The sequence below is a fragment of the Nannospalax galili genome, unplaced genomic scaffold, assembly GCF_000622305.1.
Source record: "Nannospalax galili isolate Female #2095 unplaced genomic scaffold, S.galili_v1.0 scaffold115, whole genome shotgun sequence".
NCBI classification, from domain to species: domain Eukaryota; kingdom Metazoa; phylum Chordata; class Mammalia; order Rodentia; family Spalacidae; genus Nannospalax; species Nannospalax galili.
The window spans coordinates 6,328,853-6,350,404 of record NW_008340588.1 but is presented as its reverse complement, the minus strand read 5'-3'; the positions used below and the strand labels follow the sequence as shown (position 1 = coordinate 6,350,404).

Sequence of the window (21,552 nt, the reverse complement as noted above, 5' to 3'; positions counted from 1 at the left end):
AAGGCAGGAAGGCAGGCAGGCAGGAAGGCAGGCAGGAAGGAAGGGTCAGCTCTGGGAGGGAATACTGAGACTCCTTGGTCACAGTAACAGAAAGCTGACCAACATGTATAGTAACCCAGATCTTTTCATTAAAATACCAATCATAACCTTATTACTACATACAAGTTTTGAAGCTCAGACATCAGGCTTCCTAAAAGAAACACTATGCTGAGCTAATTACCAGCATCATATTAACCGTAATGGGCAATCCTTGGAAACATTCTTTAGCCTCTCAGGTATACCATATTGATCTAGTGCTTGATCCAGTTTTCCAACTTTAATATGTTGTATTTCTATTGATTATACTAGATGTAGAGTGCCATTTAAAAAATGTAAGAGATTTTTTTTAATGTGTATGAGTGTTTTTGCCTACGTGTGTGTGTGTGTGTATATATATATATATATATATATATTTATATATGTACACCACATGCACATAATGCCCATGGAGGCCAGAAGAGGGAGTCAGAACCCACGAAACTGGAGTTATAGGTGGTTGTGAACTGCCATGTGGGTGCTGGAAACTTAACCTGGGTCCTCTGCAAGAGTACTAAGTACAGGACTGGACAGACGATTCAGTAGTTAAGAACAATGGCTACTCTTTCAGAGGACTGGGGTTTAGTTTCTAGCACCCATGTGGGTCTAACAGCCTTCTGAAACTCCAGTTTCAGAGGATCTGATGCCCTCTTCTGGTCCCTGTGGGCATTTCATGTTACATATGTGGGTATAACACTCATATGTATAAATAAAAATAGAAATTAAAAAGAGCAGCAAGCGCTCTTAACTACTGAGCTATCTCTATAGCCCCTAGAATGTCACTTAAAAGCCACAGTTCTTGTTTGCTCTTGTATTTTTGTTTGTCCAGATGGTGTGAAGTGGGTGGCAGCAAGTTAGTCTGTGGTAACTGTAGGATATTCCGCAAGACAGAACCCAGAGATTTAGTCACTATAGATGAAGATCTTTACAGACTGTATATTCTGTTACTCATTGGAATCCATGAGGGCTTTGGTTTCAGCAGATACTGAATACACAGTGCTCAAATTCTGTGTGTAAAATGATGCAGAATTTGCTTTGAACATAAGCAATCTTCCTGTATGCTTCAAATAGCTATTTGAATAGCTATTATACTGTATTGTTTAGGGAATAAAGAAAAGAAAAAGTCTATATATGCTCAATACAGATACAATTAAAAACATTTTTGATCTTTGGTTTGTTGAATAAGAAGATAGAGGAACTGTAGATACAGAAGTCTAATTGTTCTTTCATGTAAGGAACAAAATGGTGAACCTCCCTTACTGCCTGTAGCTAATCTTGTGAACTTTCTTTTATGCATTCAATAAACACTTATTGAATGTCTATTTTGGACAGCTACTCTTCCAGACCCTTAGGGCACTGGAAGTAGGCTAATAGAGGAGAAATGAAGCAATGAACCTTATCCCTCCAAGAGGGCTTTTCACAGATCTCAGCAGAGAACAAGTACTCTCTGAGTTTTAAGATTACAGTAAGGTAGGATGGGAAATATGGTTCCATGTTGTAGCATTTGCCTAGCATGCATCAAAGCCTTGAGTTCAATCCCTAGCAACACACGCACACACGCACGCACACACACTACAGTAGTGAAAAACTCAAAACTTCTCAACTCTGGAGTTCCTTTGCAAAATATAGGTCTGCCTTATTTTTCCAAAGCTTTTAATCATCATCTATTTCCTTTCCTTTAGTCGTAGAAATGCAGTCACCACCACTACTTTTTTAAGGAGAAACTCTAAGCTCTATAAGTGGCAGCCAAAGGACTCCTTGGTCTTGGTGAAGCCTAATTGCAGCTACTGAATATTACTCTGCTGGTGTCCACCTCCTTAGGAACTGCTGACATAGTACTTCGTATCTAAGGCTTTGACCTCAATATGCCCCTTAGATCTTAGAAAGACTAAAGTAATAGAAAAAGGAACTTCACTAACTTTGTTCTGATATAACATTATTTTCCAAACCTCAAGAGAAAAGTAAACACGAGGAACCTCACCTTCGCAAGGCTGGGAGCTGTAGTGTTTACCGAAAGCTTTGTCTTTGGGAATGTCAGGGTAAAGGTACTTCAGAGGGTTTTCAGGAATGTTTTCAGCCATAATAACTTTGTAGTCTCGAAGAATGTCAGCGAATGGCAGCGCTGACAATCGGCCTTTGTTGTAGGGTTCTACTGAGTGGAATCTCACTTCTCCTGAAAACGCAGAAATTAGAGTAATCACATTCCTGCAGATGTTCTTTATGGTTGTTCTTCCTGCTCACATTATCTTCATGATTCAAAAACATGACCTGCAGACTGGCCAGTACAGATTATGAATGTGATAGAGGGTGAACATGGGCTTTCGGAATTCATGGGTACCCTGTTCTGGGCCAGCTGCACCAATCCATATTCAAACCCAGTGAATGCATGAAACCCAGATCTATACACCACACATACCTGGAAACTTAAACCTCAATAACCAAACTCAAGAATACTAAACACGCAGGAATAAACAGCAGCAAGTATATACCGTTTTCAGAATGGTCCACCCAGGTGAACGTTATCCCTCCAAGATGGCTTTCACTGAATCTTAATAAAAACGTCCCAGGCATTTTATCCTTTAGCAGAAACCGTTCTTTTTCTTTGCTGACAAAGCCCATGACATACCTAAAATAAGAGGAAGGCAGAGTTTCAACTGATCATTATTGCACTTGCATTTATTTCACTCATAAAGAGCTGATTTAATGTTTGTTATGCATATAATCAAAAAACTACTGCACCTGAAATGCTCATTATTATACATTATTATACATAAACAGTATACTATTATATGATATCATCCGAAGAAACTGCAATGATATTTCCCCTTGTGGCACTAGGCATGCTTAAAAAGAAAAAGAAATGGGGAAAGCACCTAACTAATATGGAAAATAAAGCCCATAACTCACCCATCAATCCAAAGGGGAAGAATGTGTTTCTTAATTAAGTCCAATATTGCTTCAAGCCAGGTCCAAAAGGTAAATGGTTTGCCAGGCAAGTGTTCCTATTAGAATAATGAGCATACGAAGACAGTGATGATATCTGCAGCAACACTGATGTAACAGATTATTCATTATTTTTAAATAAAATGTTCTTTAAGTTAGACAATACTTTCTTTTAAAATTGTCTTTTTCCAGGAACTCTTCAAGACCCCAGGTAAGGTATGGAAGTTAGAGAGGGGCATTATACAAGATGAAGTTGCTAAATGATCCCCCATTCCCTGTTTGTACCTTGCAGAACTTGGCCCAGGTGAGGTGACCATCATTGTAGCAAGACTGAACTAAAATGAAAGGAAAAAAAAATTAATTTAATTCAACAATGAGACTTGAACTTTGTGCTCAATTTAATTTTTCCCTCCTCTTTTTAAAGCATTTTTGTGGCTTTCTCTTTCTTTCTTTCTTTCTTTCTTTCTTTCTTTCTTTCTTTCTTTCTTTCTTCTTTCTCTCTCTTTTTTCTTTCTTTCTTTCTCTCTCTCTCTTTCTTTCTTTCTTTCTTTCTTTCTTTCTCTCTTCTTTCTTTCTTTCTTTCTTTCTTTCTTTCTTTCTTTCTTTCTTTCTTTCTTTCTTTTTTTCGAGACAGGGTCTCCCTATATCCCTAGCTGGCCTGGAACTCGCTATGTAGACGAGGCTGGCCCCGACCTCACAGAGATTCATCTGCCTTGGCCTCAACTACAAACATTTATGAGTGTGCAATGGATACGTAATGTTTGAGTGCTATGCAAAATATCATCCTTGTTCCTAAGAAGTTCATCATCTAGGAAGGAGCTTTAGGAAGCTCCATGAATGGGCAGAGTGTGAGCTCTGGCTGAAGGGAGAAAGGAAGCCACTGTAGAAAGAAAGAATAACAGGGACAAGGTCTGGTAGGCACGAGTGTGATGCCTACTGGAGACTGAGAACAAACAGCCTGAAGGTGGTATGAATACACATCGTACAAAAATTATATACATTAGGTGTCACTAGATTCTCAGGGATCCTGTCTATTAAGATGAAAAGAATGGACTAGCATTCCTTCAGGCAATAAGGAGTGATCAGCTGTTTTGACTCAGAACAACGAAAAGATTAAGCATATCTAATTTTTTTTTTTTTGGTCTTTTTGTCCTGGAACTCACTATATAGACCAAGCTTGCCTTGAACTCATGGAGATCCGCCTGCCTCTGCCTTCCGAGTGCTGGGATTAAAGGTGTGTGCCATCACACCCGGTTAGCATATCTAATTTTTAAGGACATTGTATCCATATGGGTAATTGCTAAAGATCCTAGGAATATAGCTGTAATCTATGGTATATTTATATGGTATATTTACTAGTAACATATGATTATGTTGCAAAGCTTTACATACTCATTAGCAAACATTTACTGTCTACTACTTCTGTTTATGAATTAAAGATCAAAAAGAATTTATAATAAGTAAACCTTAAAAATTTCCCCCAAACCTGACTTATTTGAACACCTAGTGGTCAGCTAATAGGTGCAAGTGGCAAGCAGACCACCATCGCCTAAGTCAAATCGCAGTCAGAGAGTGTGCAGCAGCAGAGGGTAGCTTTGACCCTACTTTAACTGGAAATGCATGCAGATTCAATTTGAGCTTTTCTTGGTGCTAAGTGTGTTCACACCAGACTTGTCAAAATACAGATATCTTGAAAAAATTAGACAATGATTAGACTATAGTAAGTACATATAGTGCCAATGACTTTTGCAAAATTTAGAGATCTCAAAGCTGAAACTACTTGATATGCAAAGTTAAGCTATTACTGTATATTGTTAATTTCTATTAAATTTCCTGTGCTTGGTGAGGGAGTCTGTCATGTTCTAGTTCTTAATATAAATTGAGAGTATCAATATGAAAGATCAAAGTACCATGAAGGTTCCGCAGTGTATTCAGTGGAAGTGGCTTAAGAAACTGGAGTGTGGGAGAGACAGAAAGGGCTTTAGAGCTGCACTGATCTGGCCCACTGTGCGGCTCTGTTGCCTACTTGTTATGCAGCAGTATAGCCGTTTAACCTCTGAGCCTCAGCATCTCATCTCCAAAACAAATAGAATAATGCTGAGGAACTTTGTGAGAATTAAAGATAATAGAGCACTTTGCCCTGTGCCTGGTAATATAGTAGGCATTCAATAAATTGTGATGATCATTATAATTAACAGCAGTATTGTCATTCTGGTTCTTTAAAACACTTGAATACCAAAACCAGAGGCAAATCCTTCCTGCCCACCAGCTCTCACCTGTGAGCTTCTCCGCCAGCATGCTGAGCTGTTCTGAATTAAGACCACGACCGACATAGGATGAAAACTGCCAGCTCATCACTTCCAAGAGTTGAGTCAAAGTGGCAGATGGAGGATTATTAAAGAAAACCAGGTTCTGAAATAAAGTTGTGATGATTATATTTGTTAATTGTACAGAAACACAATATTTAATATTTAGCATTCCTGATTTAAACTCTGGATCAAGCTAAGCCAACAATACAGAATGTAATAGCGTCCTGTTCTCTATTTTGTTTGTTTCGTTATTTGTCTTTTGAGATAGGGTCTCTTTGTAGCCCCAGTTGGCCTGGAACTTACTATGTAGATTAGGCTAGCCTCCATCTCACATAGATCCATCTGCCTCTGCCTCCCACACTCTGAGATGAAAGGCATGTGACATCATAACATCATGCCCTGCCTTGCATCGACTTCTTTTTTTTTTTTTTTTCTGCCTTTTTGAGACAGCGTGTCCCTGCAGCCTCAGCTGACCTGGAACTCACTATGTAGACCAGGCTGGCCTTGATCTCATAGAGATCCACCTGCCTCTGCCTCCTAAGTGCTGGGACTACAGGCATGCATCACCATGCCCAGCTTGCATCAACTTCTTTTTTAAAAATAGTTTATTATTTTATTTTATTCTTATGAGTGTATTGCCTACATGTATGTAAGTACACCCATGTCATGTAGTGCCGAGGTCAGAAGAGGGCATCGTATTCCGTTGGAACTGGAGTTATAGATGGTTGTTAACAGTCGTGTGGGTTCTGGGAATTGAATCCAGGTTCTCTGCAAGAGCAACCAGTCCTCTGAGCCACTGAACCAACTCTTTAGTCCCACATCCAGTTCTTTTTAAGACTGACTTTCCCCCCCTAGAGGGCTCTTGAGTATAATACAGTTTGAGACTCCATTTTTCCTGATAGACTCACTTGACATCTCTTAACTTTCCTTGGATTATCAACTATCAATCCACTTACCCAAGCAGCTAGCATTGTTCAACAATGACTGGATAGATACTCTTTTCTAAAATATTAATCTTATACAAAACATGTCTAATTGGCTCATCATGAAAGAGAACACTATATCCAACAAGGAATAGGAGACAGAAAGAGAAGGAATGAAAATAATTTCTAGGGATACAGTTTTCCTTGTGTCTGAGAATTGTGTCTGAAGCATAGAATGTAAATAAGACATAAGAGCTTAGATTTTTAAAGGAAGATGGAATTAACAAACCAGAATTAGTTGCTTAGTGTGGTTTTGTAAGGAAGCTGTGATCCTGATCTCTAGATATTCATGCTAGAATGGAATAACCCTGGGAAGCTAAGTGTCATGATCTTGCGCTCTCTAGCAGAAGGTCACTGAGAAAAATGCTGCACTGGGAGGCTGGATGACAGAAGCATCCCATTTTCCTCCCACACCCTAGAATTGGAATAAATGTGCAAACAGTTGCTCTTAAAGGGGAATAGAATTGAACCTTGGGGCTGTTCTTGGCCTTAAAGACTATGGAACTATCAAGTGAGTTCTTTGGGCTGAGAGGAAGCTTAGCACAGGGCACTTGGCAGCCATCCTCTCTCCAGTGGATCTGTCTTAGATGCCAGGGGACCAGGGATGAGGAAGAATAGGGCTGAGTCATTTTCCATGTGGATTCCTTATTAGAAATATTACATTAAAGGGAAAAGGCACTGAAAGCCAACTTACTTAGGGTTCTGTTCTTACTGATGGGATCTAATGGGAAAGAGTTCCTCTGGAGGGAGTATTTTGTTTGACTAAAGAAGAAATATTACATTTGTGCTGGTTCCTTTAGACCTTAGTGGTTTCCAAGAAAACACACAGGTTTTGTTGTTGCTGCTATTTTTTTTAACGAGTAGAGAAATGATGGGTGGAGAGATGGCTCAGCGGTTAAGAACACTGGTTGTTCTTGCAGAAGACCCAGGTTTGAATACAAGTACCCACATGGCAGCTAACAACACTGTCCATAACTCCAGTTCCAGGGGATCCAGTGGCCTCTTCTGTCCTCCAAGGGCTTTGCACGACACAGGCACACTTACCTACATGCAGGCAATACACTCATACACATAAAATAAAAATAATAAAAAAAATATTTTTTTAAAAGAGTAGAGAAATGGGAAGTGCTAAATCTTCTTTCTTTCTTTCTTTCTTTCTTTCTTTCTTTCTTTCTTTCTTTCTTTCTTTCTTTCTTTCTTTCTTTCTTTCTTTCTTTCTTTCTTTCTTTCTTTTCTTCTTTCTGCTCTTTCTCTGATTCTCTTGTTAAAAGAACATTTATTAATCATTTGCTCTGTGACTTGAAGTCAGGTTTTGGTCAAGTGCCTCAAATAACCACCAGATGGCACTAAAACCCAGCTTAAACATAGGAAGACTAAACTCTATACCTAATCAACTCAAAAATTTGTGCTGTCAGAACCCCAGTTAGGCAAGATTGATGGATATTCTGGTTACTTATTTGGAAACTAATTCTGTGCCTTTGTATAAGAGACTGAGGAAAAGTGGACCCAGAAGGAGTTAAGGTGATCAGATATCAAGTTCTGACAGCAATTAGACAGAAAATTCTGGAACAGTGAGTTTCCCTGCAGAGTCTAGTTAACAGAGCCAGAGAATGGCTCAAAAATGATCTGTGTGAACATTGCTGAGAGCTGATCAGACACCTGTCACTTTTGCTAGCCAGAACTCTCCAAGGATACAAGTTTGTCAGAACATGCTACTTCATCAACATCATTGTTATATTTTATTTATTTATTTATTTATTTATTTATTTAATTTATTTGAGGCAGGATCTTACTATGTAGTCCAGGTTTAACTCAAAATTTCTGTATAACCCAAGCTGGTCTCAAACTGATAATCCTCCTGCCTTATATTTTTCCAAGTTCTGTGATTATGAATGTGTGCCACCACTTTAGGCACAAACAGAACATGATACTTTAAATATGACCTAACAAGAACCATACAACCAGGAATATCCACCTTTACACACATCACACACCACATCATGCACATTGGTGAAAGAAAAAAAAAGTCAGATTGAGAAAGGGAAAGATAGTATAGGAACTTTACCTGGGAATCGTTGGTTGATACGTTGTACCAAATGATGGATGCCCAAGCATTAGGTAATTGGCTGACATTAGAAATCATCACCACAGGTAATGAGCTGGTCTAGTTAAGAAAAAAAAAAAGGTATAATAGGTAGTCTAACTCTTTACCTCTTCTAAAATGCTACCTTAAGCCAACCCCATTCTTTCAACCCTGATATCCAAGTGTCCTGGTCGATAAAAGAACTTTTCTGAGCGTATATGAGCAGGAGTACAGTAAAGAAAGAAAGAGAACAGGAATCCTTTTAGGATACCTGATGCTATCAATCAGGCAGCTTCCCCAGTACCTTTCCTGACACTGATAAATGTCTATACTTTCTTATGTCACATATTGCCTCAAGTGAAACTAAAGCTGATACTGATTTAACAGCATCTTTATAAGTTATACTGAAGGGTTTGATTTTAAATTTACTTTGGGAATGAATCACTATATTCAAATTATGATCTAATGCTTAATTAGTGTCAGTACTGGAAGTAAGAGTTGTTATTGTACAAGCTGTAGAGGTGAATTATGGGAGCTGGCATTGCCTGGTTTGTTTCTATAGAACTCAATTTAGTACTATTGGTAAAGCAGTTTTCTACCTTATGAAATAAACAGGCATTCAAGACTAGCCAGGGGGACTAATCAATGTACAGTAGACCCTTTCTAACTGCAAACATCATATTCCTGTAGCTAGCAAAATAGTTGAGGAACTGAACAGCTCATGGAAGCAGAAGTTTAGGGAAAAGTACAGAAAGGATCTACTGAAGATTTTACACACCTTTTAATTCATTAAATGAAAAAAAAAGGGTGGAATCTAAAACAATACACTCTTTAAGTAGAATCAGAACACATGAAATTGTGTTTGTTCATGAATGCACTAGTTTGTTCATTCAGCATGTATTGAGCATTTAGCATGTGCTAGGAATTGTGTACTGACGATGGTGTACAAACAAAGCATGGTGCCTTCCCTTCAAAGAGTTCATAATTAATATGCTCAGTTTAAGCCCCAAAGTTTTGTTATTCTTGGAGTTCAATGGTGACTGTTAGAAGATGATCAAAACTATGAACTGTCAGTTCCTATCACTTTTCTTTGTTCATTACATCAGAGAAATCTTCCAAGAGATTCTAATATATTACTTAAATTTTTGAAAATATTACACTACATAGGGCTGGAGAGATGGCTCAGTGGTTAAGAACACTGGTTGTTCTTGCAGAAGACCCAGGTTTGAATCCCAGCACCCACATGGTAGCTAACAACTGTCTGTAATTACAGTCCCAGGGGATCCAACAGCCTCTTCTGACCTCTGTGGGCATTGCATGATGCGGGTACACTTACCTACATGCAGGCAATACACGCATACTTATAAAATAAAAATAATAATTTAAAAAATTTAGAAAAAGAAAATATATCACTACATGGCATGGATCAAGGATACTTTTTTCTTTTAATGTGTTCCACTGAGTATTCATAATTCAGAAAATCCCAGAAAATAAACAAAAATGTGGACAACATATATTGAATTCATAACCAGACTAGCATGCTAATTACGTAGTGGACATTTGACGTATTATCTTTCTAAACTAAAGCAAAAATAATGCATGGAGAATTACTAATCCCTTGTAAAGGCTGGGTTTTCATTTATAAATGCTGACCCACTGCTGTAAATATTACTAGTTAATAGATGTTCTTTGAAACACCTACCTCCAAATCGATGGTAAGGCCATAGAGGCAGATCTGTGTCTCAAAGGTTATGGAATGAAGCTCTTCAGTCACCATGTGACAGCCCTATGGATAAAACAAATGAATTGTTTCCTTGCAAATGCAGATTTGCTGTCTGAGATCTGTTTTGAATAAAACTAATGAACAGGGGCAGGAGAAATGGCTCAGCAGTTAAGAACACTGGCTGTTCTTGCAGAAGACCTGGGTTCGGATCCCAGCACCCACATGGCAGCTAACAGCTGTCCATAACTCCAGTTCCAGGGTATCCAACAGCCTTTTCTGTCCTCCGTGGGCACTGCATGACACAGGTGCACTTACCTACATGCAGGCAATACATGCATACACATAAAATAAAATAATAAATATTTTAAAAACTAATAAAGCAAATGTCACCAAACATTCTTTATTATTGAACATTCTTTCTTATTGTTATAAAATACAAAGTTGGAGAAATCTTTTACATGAGCAATGGTTTTAAGTTTCCAAAATATGATTTCATGTTTTTAAAATTCTAGCATGTTTTCATGAGTTGAAATACAAAGTTGTTCTTTATTCTAATTTTTGAAAAGTAGTTCTTTTGATTTGCCAAATATCAATAAAATAAGCCATATATTTGTAAGTATATAGAAAGAACTTAGAGTTTCAGAATTTTTTTGAAAAGAAAACAAGATTCTTTGTGGTTAAACATGGTAGGTAAGACACATGCATTTTCTTCTGTTTGCTCCAGAAACCTTAACAAGATAACAGCTACAGTTTTAGCCACGTTTTAATGAAACAAAATTGTCATCTAGATTTCCAGTAGGGGGTAGGACAGTGTAGAGTAAGGGTGGAAAGAAGAATCCAGAGGTTCGAAGCTCTGAACTGCTCTGAGGCTGCAGAGTGGAAGAGGACTGAACAGGTTGGTTAAGAGCCCCAGCTGATACAATGAGTTCTCTACCCTTCCTTGACCTGGCCAGGGGAAAAGACACATTTTCTCTTTGGAGCAGATGAATCAGTGGAATTAGAAAGGCTTTGCATTCTAGGTACTAGGACAACTTATGGGTAAGGGTGACAGAATCAGTGGACTTAGACCTTGTATTCTGGGTATGAGGACAACTATGGTGTGAAAGTCTGTGATGACGCCCTTGTCCCTTCTGTGTTTGACATCTGGTCTACTGTCAGTCAGGCTCATAATCTCCAGGAAAGTTACCTGGGATGTGGACCAGACCAACAGCAAACTTACCAATACTACCTTTTGTGGCTTCTCCCCAAGAAATAGCCAGCTCCTAATATTCAACCTTGATTCTACAATGCCAACATACACAAGGGACTTCTAGATGAATTTTAGTTGCCCTTAATTATAAAACAGAGATCTAGTGAACACTAGACATATGAAAATGCCTCTCACATAAAATATGGATGCAAACCTAAAATTAAAAAAAAAACTCATAAAAAATTTAAAAAAACTAAAGATAGATTAAAATATGAATATTTAAAATATAATAAGAAAACAGACACAGGGAGTAAAAATTGAAACAAAAAATGAAAATTAAGATAGAAAAAGTAAGAATGAATGCATGAATTCCAACAAACTAAAAGAAGTTCTAGGAAGACAGAAAAAATAGAAGTGTAATGATATAACTAAATGGTAATTTTTATATGCTGCTTATGGGCATTGGTGCAATCATGTGGAAGAGCAATTCCTCAACATCTAGTATGAGATATACATTGCCCACATGTATATCAATTCTTGTCATCTGTATATAGTTCAAGGAATCTTTTGTATTCATGGTAAAAAAAACATATAGGAGACTATTAGTTGGAGAATGCTCATAGTAGAAGTGTTCATAGTGCTAAACTTTTCATCAATTGAAGAATAAATTTATTGTGTATGCTTTTAGAGTTAAAGACTGCAACAACTGAAATTAATGATCTAGAAAAATGCACATCAACTTAGAGTCTTAAAAAATGCTTTGTTGAGAAAAAATTGCAATAGCATATCCCCATTAAGCTGTCATTCATTTAAAATTTGAAAGTATAATAAAGAATAAGATGAAGTGTTTATGACCAAACTCTTTTTCAGTACAAGTATAAAAGTACTTTTGAGAACACCAAAATTCAAGATAAATAATGGTTACCTGTGCATTGGGAGGTGAGTAGGTACAGAGAACAAAAAGATTAAAGAGATGAACCATGTGTTTTCAACTGTATTTGCAAAGTTTGAATTTTTAGAAATCCTTTTTCTTTAAAGATTAAAAAAAATTTTTTGTGTATGAGTATTTTGTCTGCATGTATGTAAGCGCACCACATTTGTGCAATACCCATGGAGGCCAGAAGAGGGCATTAGATCCCTTGGAACTGGAGCTACCAAAGGTTGTTAGCTGCCATATGTGTGCTAGGAATTGAACCCAGGTCCTTGCAAGAGCAGCCAGTGCTCTTAACCACTGAGCCATCTATTTTTAAGCTGGCTGATGGATGATCATATTATTACTCTTTATGTTTTTACATTATTTAAATATCCCATCACAGATGAGTAGACCCTCCCTCAAAAAGACCAAAATTTTTTCTCAAAATAAAGATGAGCCTAGGGAATGCCAAACACAATGAATATATGAAAAGTCACACCAAATCTTTTCATTATAAGATTTTAGAAAACCAAGGATAAAATGAGAAGTCTAATGTTTCAGGGTTATAGAAATGAAGAATCACTTGCAATTTATTTGGAATCAGAATACAAAATAAGTAGAAGATAATGAGAAAGTATTTTTTAAATGCTGAAGAAAATTATTAGCTCAGAATTCTATACCCAGCCAAACTACCAGTCAAGTGGGAGTATATAAGGTGTTTTAGATATGCAAAACCTCAATAAAGCTAGTTCCCACATAGCTTCTTTCAGGAAGCTATTACAAGAGTTCCTCTAAGTAACAAGAGAAAGAATAAGTTGAAAAAGAGGAACACAAACCTAGACAGAAGGGAGGAAAGGAATATTGTAGCAAAGAGGTGAAAAGAGACTTTAACATAAAAACAAACCAATAACAACTGTACAGTAGGATTAGAAAGCAACCAGCCAGAACTGGAGGGAGAAATTGTAGCCCAGAGGGATGCAGCCATGAAAAAAAAAGAAAAAAGAAAAACACTTCATAGACTGATGTGGTTGGCCATATTATGAAGGATTTTCTAGTTCTGATGGAAACTTTGGGACTACATTAGTCATGGGTACTTAAAATTAATTCAATAAAAAATCCCAAGGAACCACTATATCTAAAGATAAATGAAAGCAGTACAAGAACAGGAATGCAATCACAGTATGCTGCATGGCTCAGATGTTACCATTTATATAGTCATAATTATGTAAATGTTGAATATATTGACTAGACCAAAGTATGTTACATAATATTGTAACATAGATGGGCTGAAGAGACGGCTCAGCGGGTAAGAACACTGATTGTTCTTGCAGAAGATCTGGGTTCGAATCCCAGCACTCAACATGGCAGCAAACAACTGTCTGTAACTCCAGTTCCAGGGGATCTGACAACCTCTTCTGTCCTCTGCAGGCATTGCATGACACAGGTGCACTTACCTACATGCAGGCAATGAATATACACACATAAAAATAAAAAAGTATTTAAAAAAATAATATTGTAACATAGATGGAGGGAAACTTATGTATCAAGAGTTCTCATAAAAAAGTCATGGTTTAATTTTGTATTCAGGAAAGAATTCAGAGATTTAAATATGCAAAATTTTAAAAATCAAGAAATACCATTATGGGTTTAGTATTCACAACTTAAAAAATGAATAATTCAGGGTTACAGGTAGGGAGGACTGAGAGAGAAATTTTTCCCTGATGACATCTTACAATACTTTTCTATGCCCACAACAGCCGAGTTGTCACCACCTAGAAGTTTTTTAGAAAAATGGGATGTCTGGCCCAGACTTGCAGAATCAGAGCCTGCATTTTAACAAGAACTTCTGGTAGAATCTGGGAAGCAATTATTCTTGATATGGTACTCTATATTTCATTTAGTCTCAAAAGGGATATGGAAACTTTTGTGAGAGGAAACTCAGACAATTTATAAAACAAGCCCTAAGAACAAGTGAACAGATATGGAATTATCTAAACTGGAAAAGTCAGAATGGGGAACCGTCCTTAACTCCAGGTCCAGGGGAATCTGAAGCACTCTTCTGACCTCTGTGGCCATTGTACGACACAGGTGCAGTCACATACATGCAGGCAATACACTCATACACACAAAATAAAAATATTAAAATAAAGAAGTCAGAGTGGGATTTGAAGGAACAGGTCACCTTAGTAGAAAGGGAGGAGTAATACTGAATATGGATCAATAACAATTCAGAATCCACTTGTATTAATTTTGAAATAATATCAACCAGTGAAATATGATATGAGTAACAAGTACATGACAACCTTGGTTGATGATGAGGATGTTAAACTTAGTATTTGCTACTCAGATGTACAGAATGGAACACTCTTCTCTCCTTTTGGCTAGAAGATCATTGTGGGATGATAGATTGCCTGAGGAAGTTAAACGGAATAGACTGGAATCACTTTTTACTGGGTTAGCAGAAAATTTGTATAATAAAAATGCCAGTTGAAAAATTCCTTACACAGCCCCCCAAAATACTCCCAGTCTGTGAACATACCAAATAGTCAATTTCCTCTGCCTCACACAGTGTTGAAATAAATCACTGTGCTTTTCATTGTTCATGAGACAAAATAGCTGGCTTTTGTTTGGGCACCAAGTTCGATCAATACTGCATTGTTAAATAATAGAAAACCTTAGAAACTATGAGGACATGTGCTTATACTGTGCACATCACCAAGACAACTAAATAACCCCAAAATTTCAATTTTATATTCACAATGGGGTGTTCTTCAAGTTTCATCTAGCTCAATGGTAGAACAACTAAATACAAAGTATTTGAGAGGCTTCTAGCAAGCATGCAGATGAAAATGCGATTATAATGATATATTTAACCATTGTGACTCAAGCTAACAATGTTTCAATACGGTCTAGCCTTCTGCTTTGATATACAGTTATCACCTAACTTAAAGGACTAGGTTTAGTTCCTCAAAGTTCCACTAGAACATGGTGACAAGAGTAAGACATGGCCCTTCTAGACCATTGCTCATGGCTTTCTCTTCCACTTTTGTGAAGGGCCTTGAATGACAAGTATAGTTCCTATGGCAATCCTTGTGCCTTGAAATGTTTGTACTGATGGTGCCATCTGTGCTAGAGAGATTAGATTTGAGGGGGACTTAAGGGCTTGGGGGCTAAGAACTCAGATCCTGAACTCCCGGTTGGCATTTCACTTTGACTCTTCAGATTTTTGTTTAGAGAGTTGTAGTTAGAGGAGGCCTTTCTGAGTATGAGGACCTATGATACTGTGACATAAAAAGAAGTCTGTTAATTAGCCTCTGCCTCTAGTTCTTGGGACAGAGCTTCTTTTGTTGATAGGGATTCTAGAAGAATATTTTGTTATTATATCCTTTGGTCTTTGACTCTTTCCTGAAACAGAGCGCATAATTTCCCTAGTGATAGGAATGTCTGACAGAGCTCCTAAATCGTTTTGGATTTCTTGAGTGATAGGAGCATATTTTGTTCTGATGAAGTGGCTCTTGGTACTTCTGGATATACTTTGAATATGGGGGCTAGATGTCAGGCCAGTAACCATGTGATTAGAGGTTAGAAGTTTCTGCCCAGCCCCAAACTCTGAGGAGGGGAGAGGGACTGGAGGCTGAGTTATCACCAGTAGTAGTAATGTAATGCACTGTGCCTACTTAATGATACTGCCATAAAAAACACCAAAGGACAAGATTTGAAGAGGTTCTGGGTTCTGAATTGTGTGGAGGTTCCTGGAGGGTGGTATGCTTGGGGAAGGCATGGAAGTTTCAAAGCCCTTCCCACAGACGTTGCCTTATACATGTCTTCCATCTGACTGTTAATCTGTTTCCTCTGTAATATCCTGGTAAATATAAATAGATGCTTCCCTGAGTTCTGTAAGCCTTTCTAGTAAATCAACTGAGCCTGAGAAGGCGGGCTGTGGGAACCCTGGGTTAGTGCCTGCTGGTCAGAAGCATAGACCACAACCTGGGACTTGCCACTGACATCCAAAGTTGGGGGCAGTCTTGTGGGAATGAGCTCTTAACTTCTGAGCTCTGACAACAGAGTGGGGAGAAATCCCCACATGGGTTGTGGTGATTAGAGGTGTGGTTTTATGCATTAAGGGCCTAGAAAAAACCGAATTATAAGTACTATCTTTCATGTTAGTTTTTCTTTCTCTTTCTTTCTTTCTTTCTTTCTTTCTTTCTTTCTTTCTTTCTTTCTTTCTTTCTTTCCTTCTTTCTTTCTTTCTTTCATAACAATCTTCCTGTCTCAGCCTCCTAAGTGCTGGAATTACAGATATAAGCCACCAAGACTGGCTTTCTTTTTCTTTCTTTCTTTCTTTCTTTCTTTCTTTCTTTCTTTCTTTCTTTCTTTCTTTCTTTCTTATTTATTTAGTCTTTTTGACACAGAATCTCCCTGTAGCCACACCTGGCCTGCCTGTACCTCCCAAGCACTGGGATTAAAGGAATACACACCATCATGCCTGGTTTTTGCTTATTTGTTAACAAGCCATAATCTATATAATGTTGCACATAGAAAATTCTAGTATTTAGGAAATAATCTTTTTCTTTTAATGTGTATGGGTGTATTGCTTGCATGTAGGTAGGTGCACCCGTGTCGTGCAATGCCCATGGAGGTCAGAAGAGGGTATTGGATCCCCTGGAACTGGAGTTACAGACGATTGTTAGCTGCCATGTGGGTCCTGGAAATTGAACCAGGTCCTCTGCAAGAGTAGTCAGTTCTTAACCACTGACCCATCTCTCCAGCCCCAGGAAACAATCTTTTAAACAAATATTTATTGTGTATCTAAGAACTGAGATTGAGAAAAGGGGACAATGCAATGTGGCAGCATGGGCCTTTTATTGGAGTCCTCAGGAAGCAGAGGCAGGCAGATCTCATGAGATTGAAGCCAGCCTGGTCCACATAGTGACTGCCAAGTAGATTGAGACTAGGGAGATCCTGTCAAAAACAAAAAGAAAAAAAAATAGGAGGAGGGGGGGAGGAAGGAGGAGGGAGTGGACAGTGGAACAATCACATGAGAGCCCATAGTCACAGGATCAAAAGAAATGAATGTAAAATGATAAGTATTCTTAGCATATACAACAAGATCACTGAATGCTATACTCCAAAACGAATTTATCAGGATAGTCTTGGATCACTTACTTCCTTAAAGAAAGTACTGCACCTCTTTCAGTCAGTTTAGAAGGAAAACTTGCTGTGAAATGCTGGGCTAGTTGGGGCTGAGCCGTGTGTGTTTGAGAACACTGAGCCTTGAGAGAACATCTGTTTGGCTATTTTGTTAAATGAAGCTCAAGTCACCCAGGCTTTACTAATGACTTCTTTGTACTTCATGACTTTCCACCACATAAACTTACCTCACTACCTCAGTCTCTGGCTAAAGCTCTCATTTATCAGTTAAGTCTACCGACAAAGAACAAGCTGGAGAGACTGAAATTCCAGCTTCCCTTCCACCCAAACAGTTTTCATATTTCAATAATCATTCTCTGGTCAGCTTCCTATGTGATAAGGACCCGGGGGAAAGGTTTCCTGGGAATGCTTGCTTTGGAGGAATAGACTGATAGCATCCAAATCTGGCCACTTGAGAGGAGGCAACATCAGTTTTTTGTTTATTTGGTTTTGGGAGACAGGGTCTCCCTGTAGTCCCAGCTGACCTGGAACTTGCTATATAGACCATGCTGGCCTTGATCTCACAGAGATCAACCTGCCTCTGCTCAGTTTTTCGCTGTAACTCTTCCCAAGGGATAAAGGTGGCAGGAGGAGGCTGAGAAATTCCAAAGCAAACTCTTAAAATGCATTGAATCAGATTTAAAACCCCTATCCTACCTTGTACCTCTGAGGATTGTAAATGCTGAGTCAAAGGAACTTCAGAGAGTATATAGTCTAATGAGTTTCCTTAAAAAATGTTTTTTTTAACATTTATTTATTGTGTATATGTGGGAGGTTCAGGTCATAACTCTAGTAGGGAGGTAGAGAATAACTTGCAGGAGTTGGTTCTCTCTTTCCACTGGTTCCAGGGATTGAACTCAGGTTATCAGGCTTGGTGGCAAGTACATTTACCATCTTGCTCTGAACCATCTTGCTAGCCCCAAAGTTTCCTTTTTTTTTTTCTTAAACCTTGAAACAATTTTGAAATTACCCATCCATGTTTCCATCTGTGAGATACATAAAGTGAAGTTGCCTTGGTAGAGGAAGCAGGGATGAAGGACACAGAGCTCTGAAGTTTACTAATCCCCAGTCCAAAGAGACTTCCCTATGTGAGCTCTCTGGATCTTTGAGCACAGAATGACTCTCAAGCAACTTCCTCATCTTACCTACACCTAAATCCAGGATCCCTGGACATCCTGACAGGGATCCTGACAGGGTCTCCCATCTCAGCTAGTTACACGGTGCTGCAAACCTAATGGGAGAATGGTGACTTAGGGAACATGTCATCCCTGACACCTTGGTAGGCCCTCAGCCATTTCATAGCTATCCAATATGCACCTCAAAATCACAAGAGAAGAACTAAAGAACCCGAAATTGTGTGTGTGCTTGTGTGCTAATAGTAGAGTGGAGGCAGGGGGCTTTAAGGTGGTATCAGGAAGCTCCCCCAAAGGGACATACTTAAAGGTAGCTTGAGGTTTTGGAGACCATCCAGGGTGGGCAAAGTCTCCTGAAAGAGACCATGTCTCCAGCTAGGAGACATGTGGCAGGTAGGCAGAGAAGACTGAGGATCAGCAATTGTTTTAAGTCTTCATTTAAAGCTGGTTTCTCATCAGTGTAATATTTGATTGCCACTGAGGGGGCAGCAGGGAGAGCTGGTTTGTAAGGGCAACAGCCAACTTCTGTGCCTCTAACCACCATCAACTCACACATCATCCTCACTTGGTTCTGAAAACAACCTTAAGAAGTGTAGGGTATCACTAATCATGTTCTGTAGATAAGGAAATTCAGAGAAGGTTAGGTTAAGTGGCCTGCACAAGGTTAGAGTTCCCATAAAAGCCAGATCCCAAAGCAAAGGCTCTTTCCAGTATTCTTCTGAGGCACAACAGAAATTCAAAAGGGGACACAGCAGATAAGGAGGCCATTAGCATTTCCTGAGGAAGTGTTAATTTCCTTCTAAACTTGGCAAAGAGTCTATGGTGAGATAGCCCTGATTCATGAGCTGGCAGTTGGTATGTGGACACTTGGGGTGGGGGGGATAGATGGGATGAGATGGGGTAGCAAGGGTCAAGGGGGATCCCCACCTTCTCACAGATTTTGAGATCCCAAAGGGAAGGGTTTAGCAGAAGGATGAGTGGTCCAGAAGGTTGTTAGACTTGGCCCTGCCATTAACTGCCTATGCAAGTTTGAGTAAACTCAGATCTCCTTACTGAAATAAGTATGTAAATACTACCTACCTATAGCTTTACTGCCAGAGTTTCCAGTGCATGGTATACACCAGGAGGATTTGTTAAATGAGTTTTCTGAGGCAGGTGCTCTCAGAGAAGCTTGAAGATGAAGTTATGGCATCTTTGCTTCTTGTTTTTCTGAAGTGTTACCACAATCTCTGGCCCTGTGGCTCTATGAACACCACTTTATCCCATTTTTTTCTGCTGTTCTTTACTGACCTTCTTTTGGTCATCCCTGCTGACTGGTCAAACCCCTGACAGCTGGCTTGTCTTCCTCCACATGTTTCCTATCAGTCAACTGTTTCTTTAGCATTCAAGCCTGTGGCTTGTTCTAAATGCGCCTTGGAGCCATACTAAGTTTCTATCAATAGGGGGAGCTCAAGGAATACCTTGAAATACAAAGGCCCTGCTTTAATAAACCTGAAAAAATAAAAAAGAAACAAAGTCATTGTATGGATGTATGATTTTGTTATCAACTGGAAAATAAGAGGACATAAATTTAAAGCAATATAAGTAGACAGTGTTAATAAGACAGTGGTTGGGTTTCTATAGTGGAAGATGATTTACTTAGGCGCCTATCTCTAGGGAAATTCGAGTAAAGATTTTGATTTTTACACTGGTAAAGATGACAATGTACTGCAAGAGCTGAGCTGTTTAGATAGATGTATTCCCATTGCATCTGTTTTTCTTAAGGAAAGTTCAGAATAATTGTGCTTCGTTTGTTCAGATTCATAAATAATAATATTCAGTGATATCAAGATGAATGAAATATTACAACTTTGCTCAAAATTCCACTGAGATGTGTGAAATAGGCTTTTATGTATAATGTACCACTGTTTAGGAAATTTAGAAAACCTTTATGGGGAAGAATGCCTCCCACTTGTTTCTTTCATTAGAGCACCCTCAAACTAAAAAGCTGCATTCATGTGGAATTACTGGTAGGAAAGACTTGCTTGAGATTCCGCCTTAAGCAGTGATTCTCTCTGCAAGGAGACAGCTTATCTTTGATGGGATTATGGTATTTGGTAAATGACTTTTTTTTGTGGCCTTTTTGAGACAGGGTCTCCCTGTAGCTCCAGCTGTCCTGGAACTCACTATGTAGATCAGGCTGGTCTTGAACTCACAGAGATCCGCCTGCCTCTGACTCCCAAGTGCTGGGACTAAAGGCGTGCACCACCACGCCCGGCTTTGGTAAATGATTTTAAAGATACAATTAAGAAAATGAAGAACTTTGAGAGGGGAACATAACCATGCATTAAACCTTTGTGATGGATCTTTGTGGCTTGAGGTATGTGTCACTGGATGCTGGATTTGTAAAGTTCTTTCAAATGATCCAAACATCTTTTTCATAGGAGCTGTGGTTATAAAGCCAGATGGTTGGATCTGTACAAACTATACTATGCTGGGCAGTTGCTTCATGTAACCAGGTTTACCTAGGCAGAATTTCTGAGCAGGGCATGTCAGATACTATTCTCCTGATTTCTCAGAGAGTTAAAATGCTGTCAAAGCAGTATTTCTGAGCAGGGTATGTCAGATACTATTCCCCTGATCTCTTAGAGAGTTAAAAAAGAACAATTCCAAGTGAGCATTCCTAAACACAGGTATGTACATAAATTCAGTGCAATATATGTACATATATATGTCTATTTATAAATGTATGTATGTATGTATATGTAACAATAGTAGCCAAAGAGGAGGGGCTGGAGACATGGCTCAGCAGTTAAGAGTACCAGCTAGCTGCTCTTGCAAAGGAATGGGGTTCCATTCCCAGCACCCACACGTTGGATAACAACTGTCTAGAACTCCAATTCCAGAGGATCCAACACCCTTTTCTGGCCACTGTGGGCAGTGCACACAAGTGGTACACATACATACATGCAGGCAAAACACTGATACACATAAAACAAAATAAATAAAAATTTAAAAAATAATCAAAGAAG

At 38.6% G+C, this 21,552-nt stretch overlaps 1 protein-coding gene across 2 annotated transcripts in view; it reads right to left on the bottom strand.

Annotated features, from left to right (window-relative positions):
- Positions 1 to 21,552, bottom strand: part of Stat4 (signal transducer and activator of transcription 4) — a 136,038-nt gene that overhangs the window by 2,605 nt on the left and 111,881 nt on the right. For both annotated transcript variants that reach the window (XM_017798835.2, XM_017798834.2), the window contains exons 15-21: positions 10,096 to 10,179; positions 8,376 to 8,474; positions 5,295 to 5,430; positions 3,304 to 3,353; positions 2,983 to 3,077; positions 2,565 to 2,701; positions 2,057 to 2,248 (exon numbers count right to left, since the gene is read on the bottom strand). In XM_017798835.2, the coding sequence (XP_017654324.1) occupies positions 2,057 to 2,248; positions 2,565 to 2,701; positions 2,983 to 3,077; positions 3,304 to 3,353; positions 5,295 to 5,430; positions 8,376 to 8,474; positions 10,096 to 10,179 (793 nt within the window). The remainder of the gene's footprint in view (positions 1 to 2,056; positions 2,249 to 2,564; positions 2,702 to 2,982; positions 3,078 to 3,303; positions 3,354 to 5,294; positions 5,431 to 8,375; positions 8,475 to 10,095; positions 10,180 to 21,552) is intronic.